The sequence below is a fragment of the Perognathus longimembris genome, chromosome 1 (genome assembly GCF_023159225.1).
Source record: "Perognathus longimembris pacificus isolate PPM17 chromosome 1, ASM2315922v1, whole genome shotgun sequence".
Taxonomy (NCBI): domain Eukaryota; kingdom Metazoa; phylum Chordata; class Mammalia; order Rodentia; family Heteromyidae; genus Perognathus; species Perognathus longimembris.
The window spans coordinates 82,562,042-82,577,695 of NC_063161.1; the positions used below are offsets into that span (position 1 = coordinate 82,562,042).

Consider the following 15,654-nt stretch of genomic DNA (forward strand, 5'->3'; position numbering starts at 1 on the left):
TTTATCTGTATTCTACAAATTCTGCCATATTATTGTTTTATTTTTATATAATTCAAATATTTTCTACCATCCCTTGTGACATTTTCTTTGAACCCAGGATTACATGCAATTGTATGTTTAATTTACAGTATTTACTTTTTTTTTTTTACTATTATATCATTAATGGTGTTCTCTTCCATAATAGTCAAAGAGTACATTCTATAAGATGTCAGTTATTTTGAAAAACATTATTGAGAGTTGTCTTATGGCCCAACTTATTGAATATGCTGGATACACTGGTAAAGAATATGTATTCTGTTGTTGTTAATAATAGTATCATAGAAATATGCACTAACATCTCAAGATGATTGATAATGTTCATAATTCTTGTGTCTTTGCTGTTGTGTGTGTGTGTTTGTGTGTGCACATGTTCCAGTACTGCAGATTGAAATTAAGACTTTGTGCTCTCTCTTGGCTTTTTTCTCATTGTTGGTGGTTGATCTATGCCTCCAGTCTAGCATTTTGGGGTTAATTTTAGGTGGAATCTCATAGACTTTTCTACTCAGGTAGGTTTCATACTGTGATTCTCAGATATCAGCTTCTTGAGTAGCTGAGTAAAATTATAGGTATGAGCCACCAGTGCCCAATCTGTGCTGAGAAAAGGATCTTAAAGGGTAAGAGAAATTTCTGATTCCAATTGTAGATTAGCCAGTTTTTCCTTCCTGTGTTTTGAAGCTCTGTTATTAGGATCATAACTCTTTATAATTGTTACATCTCGTGATGAACTAACTGCTTTACTCTTAGGGATATTTCTCTGTTTCTGGCCACATTCTTCAGACTTTACTCTTTCTTATGTTATGCTTGCATCACCACATGCTCAAGAGTAACAGGACCAAACATGGATGGAAACATCTGAAACTGTGAGCTAAATTAAGTCCTTTACTCTTTTCGGTTTTTTATCATTGGTGTTTTGTCATAAGGACAGCAAGCTGACCCATACAATTTCTTTGGTTTATATTTTTAGTGGTTAGATATAAAATGTACATTCTGAGCTTTCTGTGGTGTATTTGAAGTTAGTGTACAATTTCACATCAGATAGGAGTTTCTTGTAGTTGGTTGTCTTATTCTCGTCTGAAAGAAATTAAAGTATTAGGGATGCTAACTGTATTGCCTAAATAAAAAGAAAGATCTAGCTGATACTACTTAATATCTGAACTAAGAATCCTAAATCACATTTGCAGAATAAATTCAATTTGATTTTGGTATATGTTTCTTTTTTTAAATCTGTGTTCTGTTTGCTAATATTTTGTTTTAATATTTTTCTAATGTAACAGTAAGAAAATATAATGTTCTTGTTAGGTTTTCTTATACAGTTTATGCTGAACTTGTTATGAATTGTTAGATAATTTCTTCTTTTTTTTTTTCTTTCTTGCCAGTCCTGGGCCTTGGACTCGGGGCCCAAGCACTGTCCCTGGCTTGTTTTTGCTCAAGGCTAGCACTTTGCCACTTGAGCCACAGTGCCACTTCTGGTTGGGTTTTTTTTTAACTGTATTTTTTTGTGTTTTCTTTTTTGGTACTGGGGATCGAACCCAGGATGTTGCACTTGCTAGGCAAGCGCTTTGCCACTGAGCTACATCCCAGCCCAACAGTGCCACTTCTGGACATTTTCCATATATGTGGTGCTGGGGAATCGAACCCAGGGCTTCATGTATATGAGGCAAGCACTTTTGCCACTAGGCCATATTCCCAGCCCCAGATAATATCTTCTTTAAAACCTGAGTTTGTTTACATAGCTATTACATTTTTCTGAAACATTGCACAGAATTTGTTGGTAAAGCCTTCTAGCCCCTAATTTTCTTTGAGAAGCCTTATACTTATTTATTTTGGATTCTTTAGTGATTATATATGTGTATAAAATTTTGTTTCTTCTTGTATTGGTTTTGATCAATTCTGCTTCTCAATTTTATCTAAATTTTAGTATCTATTGGTATAAAATTCTATGGCATATAAATATTTTTGTTTGCCTTTTCTTTTGTGTGTGCAAGCAGCTCCCCCCCCCCCCCCCCCCAGAATCCCTTTGCCCTGATTAGGCTGGACTTCAGTCCTTCTATTTACACTTCTGCCATGGCTGGGATGACTAACAGGTACACCACAGGTGACCACTGCACCCAGCTACAGTTGAGATTAGGTCTCCAAATTTTTTGCCCCCATTGGCTTCGAATCGCAATCTTTCTAATCTCTGCCTCCTGAGTAGCTAGGATGTTAGGATTACAAGCGTGAATTACTGGTAACCAGCTGCTTTTTTTTTTTTTTATCAATTTGCCAGAGGTTTATTACTTTCAAAAGTTTTTTTTTTTTTTAACCAGTCCTGGGGCTTGAACTCAGGGCCTGGGCACTAGTGGTCCCTGAGCTTCTTTTTCTTAAAGCTAGAACTCTACCACTTGAGCTACAGCACTACTTCTGGCTTTTTCTGTTTATGTGGTGCTGAGGAATTGAACCCAGGGCTTCATGCATGTTAGGCAAGAACTCTACCACTAAGTCACATTCCCAGCCCCTCAAAAGTATTTTTAAAAGAGTGGTTATTTGATTTTTGGTAAATGTTTTAATTGTATTTCTGTTCCTTCTGATTCATTTGCAGTTGTTGGAGTTATTTATAGATTTTTGCTAGTTTTTATTTTTTGAGGAGATACTTAGGGTTCTTAGATATTTAGTAGTTGATTTTTTTTATCATCAGCTTTTATTTCTTCAAGTACTCATCATTTTTCTTCTGTCATTTAGATTTTAGATTATGAGTATCTTCCTGGTAAAGATACATTTTGTTTTATTTGAACAATTATTTCTTTAGGTTTGTTTTTAAAGTAATGATAAAATATTTCCCCATATATGTATAACATATATGCATTTTCCCCTATGCCTTCAAAGCAGCCTGCTATCAATATTACTTTTTAATGTTTTATCAAGATATTCATGGAGGGGGCTGGGAATATAGCCTAGTGGCAAGAGTGCTTGACTCATATACATGAAGCCCTGGGTTCAATTCCCCAGCACCACGTATATAGAAGTCAGAAGTGGCACTGTGGCTCAAGTGGCAGAGTGCTAGCCTTGAGCAAAAAGAAGCCAGGGACAGTGCTCAGGCCCTGAGTTCAAGGCCTAGGACTGGCAAAAAAAAAAAAAAAAAAGAAAAAGATATTCATGGAGGTTAACCACCTAGTTTGAGTTCACATAGCTGCTATGAAACCTATGGTAATATTTGAAATAACTTGTTTTTGTTGGTATTTATTATATGAGATTATGTGTCCTTTTTTATTACTATTTTTTTGTGTTTTTCCTGTGATTTTTTTTTGGGGGGGAGACATAACTACTATTCACAATGTTGTATATATGAAGTAATTATATTAGATTATCTTCACATTTTATCATTTCATTATATTCCATAAATGTAAGTACATATACTCATAAGTCAAGTATTTCCCCCATAAAGGAGTTTATTTTCTACAAGATAAGAGGAATGCATATAGTTTATTCTAATATAGGGTATAAAGAGTTTCCATGTATAGAAACGCAGTAATACACTATCCCAACTGTTGTAGTTAAGTAGTAGTTAAGTAGTAGTTAAGTAGTTAACTGTTGTAGTTAAATCCATCAGGTAAGCAGAAGTTACTAATCATGGAAAACTGGCAATGTGAAATTTTTCTTTTCTTTTTTCTTTTTTGCCAGTCCTGGGCCTTGGACTGAGGGCCTGAGCACTGTCCCTGGCTTCTTTTTGTTCAAGGCTAGCATTCTGCCACTTGAGCCACAGTGCCACTTCTGACTTCTTCTATATACGTGGTGCTGGGGAATTGAACCCAGGGCTTCATGTATACGAGGCAAGCACTCTTGCCACTAGGCCATATTCCCAGCCCGAAAATTTTATTTCCTTACTGCTTCAAAGGTAACATTATTATACATTTGTTTGTTAATAAAAATAAAATCAGTGGTCCTCTCTTAAAATATCCTCCTTTGGTTTCATTCTGTGTGAATGCCTAGAGATCTGTATAGTTTATCATGTCCCAGTTTGTTTTTTCTCTTACCACACAGTGTGTTTACTTGTAGATTTATAAGCACATTCTAGTTACCACAAATGAGGGAAACCATGACACCTATGTTTCTTTGGGTATGGCTTAGTTTACTTAATATAATTTTTTCCAAGAATTTCCATTTCCTTACAGATGGTACAATATCATTCTTTCTGATGGGTGAGTGGAATTCCATTCTCTAGATACAACACACTGTCTTGATCCATTCATCCACCGAGGGGCATCTGGTTGATTCCATCTTGGTTATTGTAAAAAAATACTTCAATAAACATGATGTGTCAGTAGCTTTTGTGTGGCCTTGTTTGTGTTCTATTGGATAAATGTCCAGGAAGGAGCAATAGCTATATGCATCTAATCATATAAGACATTATTTATCGAAGTGAACTCCAGGAAATGGAAACAAGTTTTTTTTCTTTGTTACTGTTTTTGTTTTCTTTTCCTTTTTGTCTTATTTGTTTATCTGTCTTTGAGAGAGGGAAGGCACAAAAATTGTGGGGCAAAGGGTGAACAAATGGAGCAGTGATACTCACTAGACACTACATTGAAAATAAACTGCATAACTTGTGGGTGGGGACAGGAGGAAAAGACAGCGAGAGAGTGAGGGAGAGGTGACATTGTTTAAAAAGGGATGTACTCTTCATCTGACTGCTCTAACCCCTGTGTATATCACCTTTACAATAACAAGAAATTAAAAATATTTTAAAAATAAAATCAGTACTAATGTTTTATGTTAATTTTTTTATTCCTAGCAAACATCTTATTGATTAGGAAATCATGTAAACAGTAAAATATTGTATATCATGGTAAATTATGCACAGTGACTGAAAAGGTCTTTTCTCCCCAGGTCATCTCATTTCTGGCAGCAGTTTTGCATAAGAAGGGAACTCGTGAAGATATTGTGAATAATATGCCAGAGTTTTTACTAAGAAGTATGAAAAGGGAACCTTCTTGTATAGCAAAAAAGGTAAAGTATCTAGAAATACTCACCTCATAAAGCTGGTACTCTGAGTGCACATAGACGTGTTTTAATCCACATAACAGTATAAATTTAAAACATAAAAATTTAATACACCAATACTTATAATATTGGCCTCATTTTTAAAGATTATCAATTTCATTTACTAGTTCAATTTTATTCTTTTAGGATAGTGAAATATAATCTCATCTTGAAATCATTTAAAAGATTGTCTTTCAATGATATAAGTATATCCTGTCATATGCAGTTCGATTCTAAACAGCATGATGATGATTCTCAATGTGTTTTATGTATTGAAGGGTTAAAGTATTATTTTTAGCCTTGGATTTTGTTGTTCTTTGGTTCTGAATGTCGCTATAGAGTGTGTATATATCTTACATGTCTCGTGATAGCAGAGAGACAGAAAAAAGTAACATTCTAAAATTAACTATAAGGATATTTAAAGTATGTCAGTAAGAACAAATATCAGAGCAAGCAAAAGAAGGGGTGATATTTTCCAAAAAGAAATGTACTCATTACCTGACTTCTGAAATAGCAACTCCTCTGTATATCACCTTTAAAATAGCAATAAAATATAAGTAAATAAAAATAAAAGAACAAAAGTCAGAGGTGAGAAAGACCCTTATTGATGGTGTGATAAAAATCTGCTAATAATTGCCTCAGTTGTCACTCTTGCCGCTCCTTCCTCCTTTCTCTTTTTCTGTTTGTCTCCATGTATATGTCTGCACACATAGACACACATACATGTAAATCCATTGCTATAATATGCACTGTTAATATATCTTATTCAGCTGACTAATTCATTAATTTTAATGTTATATTTTAGTAAATTCCAGTAAAACCATCGGAGGACTGAGCATTAATGAGTCCTGCTTTGACTGTACTCCATGCTTTCATTACTAGTCTTTTCATTGTTTATAAATTTATCAATGATTTCTGAATTTCTAGATAACTATACTATTGGAGGACAATTACAGGATAACTTAGCCTTCGCTGTTGATTTCTAGGTTTCTTGCATCAGATAACATAGCCTTGGTGTTTTCTTTGTGCTTAACTCAATGCTGAAATATATATATATATATATATTTTTTTTTTTTTTGCCAGTCCTAGGCTGTGAACTCAGGGCCTGAGCACTGTCCCTGGCTTCTTTTTTTGCTCAAGGCTAGCACTCTGCCACTTGAGCCACAGCTCCACTTCTGGCCATTTTCTGTATATGTGGTGCTGAGGAATCGAACCCAGGGCCTCATGTATATGAGGCAAGCACTCTTGCCACTAGGCCATATTCCCACCCCTCAATGCTGAAATATTTTCAATGTTTGATGCACAATGTGTTATCTACAACTGTGTAGCATTCCCTACTACATAATTGTAGTTGGAAGCAACATTAGTCAACTTTCTGTCACCTGAAAAAATAGCCAAACGATTTATAAGGAGGAAAGCTTTATTTGGGATCCCAGTTTTGAATGTTTCAGTTCATGGTTACTTGGCTTGTTGCTTTAGGGCCTGTGACAAAGCAGCATGTCATATTGAGAGTGGAAACTTCTTGGCAGAAGAAACTTCTTACTTCATGAGGACTAGAATGTATGAAGTAGAGACAGAAAGCTGCCAGGGTCCCAATATTCCCTCCAAGGATATGCCAACAAGGAGCTAACTTCATCCTGAAAGTCTTACCTCTTAAAGGTTATGCCCCTTCCCTGGGGACCAAGCCTTTAATTCTTGGGCCTTTGAGAGCCAGTCTATAGCCTAGGCTATCGATAGCTTAGGAGGGGAGTTGAGATCAGTTATAGTTAGAGAGATGTAGAGTTGAGGAAGAGGGTTTTTGTTGTTACTGTTTTCACATTTAGTCAGAAGAAGTCTAATGTTTTGCCATAGGTTTATATGGTTTGTTTGAAAAGGAAAACTATTCATGTCATAGGTGGAAAGGCAGAATATATAAGAATAAGTATAAATGAAATCTTTGATGAACTAGTCAGAGGTGAGGTATAATTTTCCACTGAATTTTTCATGTCTTCAAATTGAGATTATCTGGGAGACATGAACTAGGCAAATGAAAAAGGAATGAGTGGTCTAGTAAATCATATACTTTTTAAAAAGCCATGGCTTTCATTGCATTTAGTTATACCAAAATGATGCTTGGATTTGCTACTGGGATCCTTATTTTCTCTCTCTACTTTAGAGAGTCACTTTCATCTCTCAATGCCTATTTGGAATAGAAATAGTCATAAGAAAATAGCTATTTCTTTGGACAAGGATTTGTCCTAATAACAGTCTAAGTAAAACTCAGTTTCTGAGAGTATTCCATGATTATATATAGCCAATCAATCAGTTGTATTTGTTGTTACTATTACTGTGTCAGAATTAAATATAGCACTATTGATATTGTTTCTATTTGGAGTTTTCATTTCTTTTTTTTTTTTTGGCTAGTCCTGGGGCTTGGACTCAGAGCCTGAGCACTGTCCCTGGCTTCTTTTTGCTCAAGGCTAGCCACTTGAGCCACAGCGCCACTTCTGGCCATTTTCTGTATATGTGGTGCTGGGGAATTGAACCCAGAGCCTCATGTATACGAGGCAAGCACTCTTGCCACTAGGCCATATCCCCAGCCCTGGAGTTTTCATTTCTTAAAAACCATCATTTTTTTTTCTTTTAGATGTTCTTAATAGTTGCTCCTCTTTCTGTCCTCTACAACTGGAAAGATGAATTGGATACCTGGGGATATTTCAGACTTACTGTTTTACATGGTAACAAAAAAGACAATGAACTGATTCGTGTAAAGCAGCAGAAATGTGAAGTTGCTCTAATAACTTATGAAACACTACGATTATATTTGGATGAACTTAACAGGTAATAAGACTGCTGGCACTAATATTCTACTTACATCAATTCTATTTGTCCCTGATACTATGATTTTAAAACAGTAAAAGAAAATCTTTAGCTTCATTTGGGATTTTATAAGATTTCCTGTAGTTTCTGCTTCATTTCTGTGTGTGTGTGTGCGTGCGTGCGTGCGTGCGTGCGTGTGTGTGTGTGTTTTGAATGCAGGTTTAAACTCTCACTTGACTTTCTTGCCCACAGTTGGCTCTCTACCTTTTGAGCCATGCCTCCTGTCAAACACTTTTCTGGCTAATTGGTGAAAGATTCTCATAGACTTTTCTGCCTGAGCTGACTTTAAACCTCAGTCCTCCAGCTCTTGGCTTCATGAGTAGCTGGATTATATGCCTGAGCCTCTGGTACTTGTTGTTCTTGTTCTATTTCTTAAACTTAATATACATATCTTTCCGAAAATACTTGTTCTAAATCTCAAGTACAGGTGTTTGCATGTGGTGTCTCTGAACTAGGATAGTGATTTGTCATGAATTATTTTAATATGGCAATCTACTGTGAATGTAGAGCAATACACACACACATACACATAATGAAACTAACAGTTATCTAGAGTATCAGAAGGATACTGACAGGAAATAACACTGAAGTAAGCAGAGAACATCTCACTAACAGTAGCCACTTAGAGGATTTTGGCTTATATTCTTAGAAGAGTACTGTGCCTCTGAAGTATTTTTTTAGCAAATTATAGAGATGATAAAAATTACCTTCCCACAGAGCTAGCATACAAGTACATGCCACTGTACCCAATGGCTATAGTTTGCTGATTTCTTGTTTTAAAAAAACAGATACTTGAGATGGTCACTGATGGTGCTTACCTGTAAACTTAGCCACTCAGGAGGCTGAAATTTGAGAGTTTCAGTTCGAAGCCAGCCCAAGCAGAGAAGTCTCTCCAGTTAAACAACAAAAATCCAGGGGTAATCTATAGTTCAAGAGGTAGAAGGCTAACCTTGAGCAAAAAGAGTTCAGGGACAGTGCCCTGGCCCTAAGTTCAAAATTGGCAGGATCAACACTAAAAACAAAAGGGAGTGGTGTTAACTGCTATCCCAATCAAGATATACAATACTTTGATCTCAGACTTTTCCTTTTCCTTCTTTATGAATAGCTATTTATTTTCCAACCCTCACCATAGACAATCACTGATTGATCATGATAAAAATCAAGATAAAAATCTAAGCAGTTGTAGAGCATCATACAAATGAAATTAGACAAAAAAATACTCGTATTTGGCATATGTGTCCAAATGTGTTTTTGAAATTCATCTGTTCTATTTATTGTTCTTTTCTAGAACAATTTGAGGATAGATATTTAGCTTTTTTCTACATTTAGGTTATTAAATTTTTGTATATGTCTTTTGTTGACAGTTTCTTCAGTAAGCACCTGGTAGAAGAATTTCTGTATAAAGGAAGGTTGGATGCTAGAACAAACTACCAAACCATTTTTCAGAATTGTACTATTTTTCATTGCTAAGAATATGTGCAAGTCCTGTTTTTCCATAGCCTCATTAATATTGGTATTGTCCATCTTACAGTTTTTGGCCATTTCACTAAGTATATGGAGACATGCCATTGATACATAATTTGTGGGTTTTTTTTCTTTTTTTTAAAGTTTTTATTATCAAACTGATGTACAGAGAGGTTACAGTTTCATATGTTAGGCATTGGATACATTTCTTGTACTGTTTGTTACCTTGTTGTGGGGTTTTTTTTTAACCTAAAAAAATGTTTTACATCTGATCAAATGTTTGTTTTGCAGTTGTTGGACCAGATTAAATAAGGTATTCTCCAAGTTTTCTTGTGTCTTTACTGATTTTTCTCTTTGGTTGCTTTCCCCCTTGTTTTCTTCCTCTGCAGTTTGGAATGGTCGGCTGTCATTGTGGATGAAGCACATAGAATCAAGAATCCGAAGGCGAGAGTAACAGAAGTTATGAAAGCTTTGCGTTGTAATGTCCGCATCGGCCTCACTGGGACCATTCTTCAGAATAGCATGAAGGAACTGTGGTGTGTTATGGACTGGTAAGCAAAAATTTATTTTATTTTAGTGTTGAATACATCTTTAACTTTCTAAATCTTGTTCCTGGGGAGGGAAAAAGAAGTGGAGAAGTATTTGTTCTCAAACATGTTATACAGTGTCCCATCTGTATTTATGTATTGCTTTTGGTCCCCAAAACAAAAACTCACCAATTCCATCATCATTTTCAATTATAAAACTGCTGAAATAGTTATAAAGAAATTGTTTTGTTTTTGCTGTTATCAATAAGCAAGTAAAGGGAGATATTTTTTAGATAACTTAGATATTTCTTTTAGATAACTTAATAAGGTTATAACATTTTTCTTATTACCTTTGTAAAAGGGCTGTGCCAGGACTTCTAGGTACCAGGATCCACTTCAAAAAGCAATTTTCTGACCCAGTAGAACATGGTCAGAGACACACAGCAACGAAAAGAGAATTAGCTACTGGCCGAAAAGCCATGCAGATGCTTGCAAAGAGGATGTCTGGCTGGTTTCTTAGGCGTACTAAGACTCTTATCAAGGATCAATTGCCTAAGAAGGAAGACAGGGTAAGGGTTACATTTATGTGTATTAATTTCGTCTCTTTTAACTAAAATTTTCCCTTTTTAAGAGGAAGTCTACTGTAGTATTTTATGAATATAATTTTAGGATCTTTTTTCTTCATTGGGAGAGGAGAAATGTCACATAGCAAATTGCAGGAAACATTAGTTGAACTCTTATATTTTCCTTGCTAGTCTGATAGCTAAGAGATTTATTGCTAGCTATTATATATGTTGGTCAGCTTTTCTATTGTAGTGACAAATACTACAGGTAAGTCAACTTAAAAGGAAGAAAGTTTTATTTTTGCTCATGGCTACAATCTACAGTCATTTACCCCTATTGCTTTGGACAGTGGAGGACATTATAATCTTTTTTTTTTTGTCTTTTCTTTTTTTGGTACTGGCGATCGAACCCAGGACGTTGCACTTGCTAGGCAAGCACTTTGCCACTGAGCTACATCCCAGCCCGAACATAATAATCTTGATGTAGCTCTTCCTTAATGAAGCAGAATCTTCTCTTTCTAAGCAGTTTTTCTTTCACATACTATACTTCCTGCACTATCTACCATCTAGTATGTTCTTTGTTACCTCATTCTAGGTATTTTCCCAAAGTGATTAAGAAGTTTTTAAGAATTTTTTATATAAATTACAGTTATATGACTAGTCTATTTTTTGAATTTGTAGGAAATGTGTGTTATTAATTTTAAGAGAGTTATTTTAATAAAGTCTAAATTGACTTTTAAGATTTTTTTTCAATGATCTTTTATAGCTTTTCAATCTTATAGGTGAGAAAATGGAATAAAGATTCCTGGTCAGTAGTCTTAGAAGTAAGGGGAATCATATCAAACACCATATTAATTATTTTTCTTGTTATTGGGATTTATTTGGGATCATTGTCACTTGGCTCCATGTTTCTGAGGCAGAACATCATGGGTGTGGAAGCCTGTGGCAGAGAAACTTGTTTACCTCCTGGTGAAAAGGAAGCAAAAAGGAGACATGAAAGGCCTAGGGACAAGATACTCAGTGACTTGCCCCCCAGTGACCTACTTCCTCCAGTGTGGTCTCATCTAGTGGTTTCCAGAACCACCAGTTTGGTACTTAGGTTTTAACACATGAGCCTATGGCAGACATTTCATATTTAAGCCATAACAAATATCCTCTTACATAGGATATTCTATTGATTATTACTCTGAAAAGGTAGATTTGAAAGTATGATACTGAGATGCAGCTGAAAAGATTAATATCATGATATATCACTGTTGATAATTAAAGTGAAGCTTGTATTGAAATACCTATGAACTCCTACTTTTAAAAAATGTTTTATGCAACTCTGTATATACACACATATCTGTATTATTCAGTTAGAATATCAAAAGTATAAATATATGAAGAGAGAATTGTGCTCAGAGATTTAAAACATGAACTCTGAAATGAAATACTACAGACTTGAATAATGGATCTCCCACTTAAGTAAAACTTGGAACACTTTGCAAAAATATGCTGAATTTGCAAAAACATGTGGGGTTTTTTTTGCATTTGTTAAATAGAAATAATAAGCCTGTCTTACTCTTTGCTCCGAAATGCATGATAAATAAGAAAGGTTTAAGAAATATTACTGTGTAAATAATTCACAATAGTCTTCATATTGTAATAATTGACTTCCACCTTCTGTATTTTCCTTGTTCTTTTATATGTAATTTTATTCAAGATGGGGTTCAATGTGCTTAAGCACATTTTATAGACTTAAAAAATCTAGCATCATTTTGGAAACGTTCCTATATCTGCTAAATGCACGTGTATTATTTACAATAATAGTTTCTTGGTAATATATAAATTTTTTGTAAGTAGATAACTGTTCTTTCTTATTTCCATTCCTCAGTATCTTATTATGGCTATAGTTAGTCTATTACTCTAAGATACAGCTAGAAGAATTGTACTGATTTGGGCTGGGGATATGGCCTAGTGGCAAGAGTACTTGCCTCGTATACATGAGGCCCTGGGTTCAATTCCCTAGCACCACATATACAGAAAATGGCCAGAAGTGTCACTGTGGCTCAAGTGGCAGAGTGCTAGCCTTGAGCAAAAAAAGAAGCCAGGGACAGTGCTCAGGCCCTGAGTCCAAGCCCCAGGATTGGCCAAAAAAAAAAAAGAAAAAAAATCCAAAGAATTGTACTGATTTACAGTGCTATCAAATATAGTCAAATGATCTTCTTTATAACTGAGTGACATTGTTTTACCATATTTTCTTCTTGTCTTGAATTTGGGCACAAAAGAACAACTTGTGTTGCTTTTATGTATATTTACTTAATTCTTTATTATATAAAGTCTTAAGCTTTGTAGCAAGATATCAAATACAAATAACTTTTCAATAATATGAAGTTTTAAATGTTTTACTTGAGTTTTCCAAATATTTTCAGGAAGGATTTATTATTCATACAGTGGTCTAAACTTTTAAGAATTTATTTACATAATGGTCTGATAGAGAACCTTTGAGAAAACACAGAATATACTGAGAAAATAAACAAGTAATTCGGATAACATGTTTCTTCATATTTCCTTTTAATTAAAAGCAAAAACTCTTAGGTTAAAAATGCACTTATAATGTTCATCATGTAGTGTAAGGTGAGGAACAGAGAAGAGAATTTTGAGAAATTGTCATAATGATGCACCAGAAAGAAAATTAGCTTGTGAGCAATTTTCTGCATACAATCTATTCAATCCATTATACATTATGATTGTTATTCTTATTTCTGAAAAAAAATGACTAATATTCATCTTTTTTTCCCTGTCAGATAGTTTATTGTTCTTTGACAGATTTCCAGAAAGCTGTCTATCAGACTGTGTTAGAAACAGAAGATGTGACTTTGATACTTCAGTCCTCTCAGCCCTGTACCTGTAACAGTGGCCGAAGAAGACGATATTGTTGCTATAAGGCAAGTGTAGTGTCTGTGCCCTTACTGCTTTGCTTTTTCTTATACAGCAATCTTTTATTGTCACCAAGTAGCACACAGAAATGAACTTTTTCTCAGACACTTCTTTAATTCTAGAAAGTTACTAAAAGGTTTCAAGTAGATTTTGTTTATTGTTGTTGCTGATTATGAGGCATTGACCCTGAGCTTTTGTGCTCAAGGATAGCACTCTACCACTTTGAGCCACAGCGCCACTTCTGGTTTTCTAGTGGCTGATTGAAGATAAGAGTCTCATGGACTTTCCTGCCCTGACTGGTTTTGAACTGCTATCCTCATATCTCACCTCCTGAGTGGCTAGGAATACAGGTATGAGCCACTGGTGCTTACTGTTTTACAATATCAGATAGTGCCTACATACAAATTATAATATTCAGATGTATTTTCAATAAGTTATTTTATAAATGAAACTGCAATTTAATATCTCTTTCAGGAATACCTCCTTCCAGCCAGGAAATTAATCATTATCTTTTACTAGCAATATAACTTACTAATTGCAGGCTTAAATATTAATTCTGATGTCAAATACAGTGTCAATTTGGTAAAAGCCATACAGTAGTGGAATAAGAAAGCTTTCTTAGAAACAAAAATTCAACCTGTCATTGTTTACTCACACCTGTACCTACTCAGGAGGTTGAGATCTAAGGATCATGGTTCCAAGCCAGCTCAAGCAGACAGATTGGAGACACCCTCAACTCCAGTTAACCATTAAAAAGCTAGAAGTAGAAGTGTGGCGTAAGTGATAGAGCACCAGCCCTGAGCAGAAAAGTTAAGAGAGGGTCTGAGTTCAAGCCCTAGTATTGGCGTGTGCATGCGTGCGTGCTCTCTCTCACACACACACACAAATAAATTCATTTGTATTTTTCTACTTTTTGTCAGTAATTCTTACCTTTTTTTTTCACTTATTTCTTTCATATCACAGACACATATCTATATACACATAGCAATTCTGGTAAGAATTTGTTTCGTTTGACATATTCTACTTCATTTGTTTTCCTAGGAGGTTCCACCCTTTCCTCCCAGCACATGAACCAGTCCTCCAGCTCTTGCTTAGCTGTTTTTTAAAAAAAATCTCTTCTCATTTTTGTGACAGCCCAGAATGCTACATTAATTTGAGGGTAAAGGGTTTGGATAGTATGCCACTTCATCAGTTTTTCCACCAGAACTCCACAGCAGTAATGGTATCACTGGCTACCATGAAGATGAGTAAGTTCCAGGAGTAGGACTTTCTGCCCTCTCTTAATGTCATCATATTGCAATTCTCTAGAAATGATTGCACATTAGCAGTCCTTGGGTAGTTTGAATTGTTTTAGAATTGTAAGCTATATCTTTTATGATATGAGCAATTAGTTGTACGGCAATGCTTGCCCCTTTCCAGATTTTATGTCATGTGTTGTTCTGGTTGCAGACCAATTCTCGTGGTGAAACAGTGAAAAGCCTGTATCTCAGTTACCTTACAGTCCTCCAGAAGGTAGCCAACCACGTGGCGCTGCTGCAAGCTGCTGGTACCTCCAAACATCAGGTTTGCATTGGCCTTTTACATTTTCTGTGGTGTTACAGATATTTAATATTGATACTGATATTTGGAATACAATGTCTTACCTAGTATTCCTTAGTTCTTTTATATGAAGTTTAAGGGGAAACTGACTTGCTCATTTTAAAATTAGGGGGCTGTGGGATGTACCTCACTTGAAGAAACCTGCCTAGCATAAGCAAAGTCCTAGCACCAAAATAAAGTAAAACTGTTCTTAAAAAAGTAAAATTTAGATGTTAAAAATATGGCACTTTTTGTGGTATGTAAATTCTTTTTTAAATCAATTTTAATTAACTTAATAATTTTTTAAATTTAAATGTTTAATTGATTTTTAAAATTAATTTATTTAATTAACCTTATTGTTATTGTAGAGGTGATGTACACAGGGATTATAATTACATGAATTGGGTAATGAGTACATTGCTTTTTGTACAGTGTCTTCTATTCCCTTCTCTCCCAGTCCCTCTCTCCCATCTTCATCTACAAGTTGTATAGTTCACTTTCATCAGTGCCCAGTGAGTTCCACTGCTGCACTTTTTTACCCTTTTTCACTCAAGTTCTGTACCCTCCCCCAACCCTTCTGAAGATATGCACTGAATACACTATACATAAGGAAAAAAAGGCAAAATCATCAAAAAATAAAGACTAAACTAAATAATTTTTAAAATAAGAGAGATCTCTTAATTCCATAT

The 15,654-nt window shown here is 35.1% G+C and overlaps 1 protein-coding gene across 3 annotated transcripts in view; it reads left to right on the plus strand.

The window, feature by feature from the left end:
* The window catches only part of Ercc6l2 (ERCC excision repair 6 like 2), an 84,484-nt gene that overhangs the window by 13,282 nt on the left and 55,548 nt on the right, over nucleotides 1-15,654 (plus strand). For all 3 annotated transcript variants that reach the window (XM_048331087.1, XM_048331106.1, XM_048331096.1), the window contains exons 3-8: nucleotides 4,900-5,019; nucleotides 7,679-7,872; nucleotides 9,765-9,926; nucleotides 10,264-10,471; nucleotides 13,255-13,395; nucleotides 14,837-14,950. In XM_048331087.1, the coding sequence (XP_048187044.1) occupies nucleotides 4,900-5,019; nucleotides 7,679-7,872; nucleotides 9,765-9,926; nucleotides 10,264-10,471; nucleotides 13,255-13,395; nucleotides 14,837-14,950 (939 nt within the window). The remainder of the gene's footprint in view (nucleotides 1-4,899; nucleotides 5,020-7,678; nucleotides 7,873-9,764; nucleotides 9,927-10,263; nucleotides 10,472-13,254; nucleotides 13,396-14,836; nucleotides 14,951-15,654) is intronic.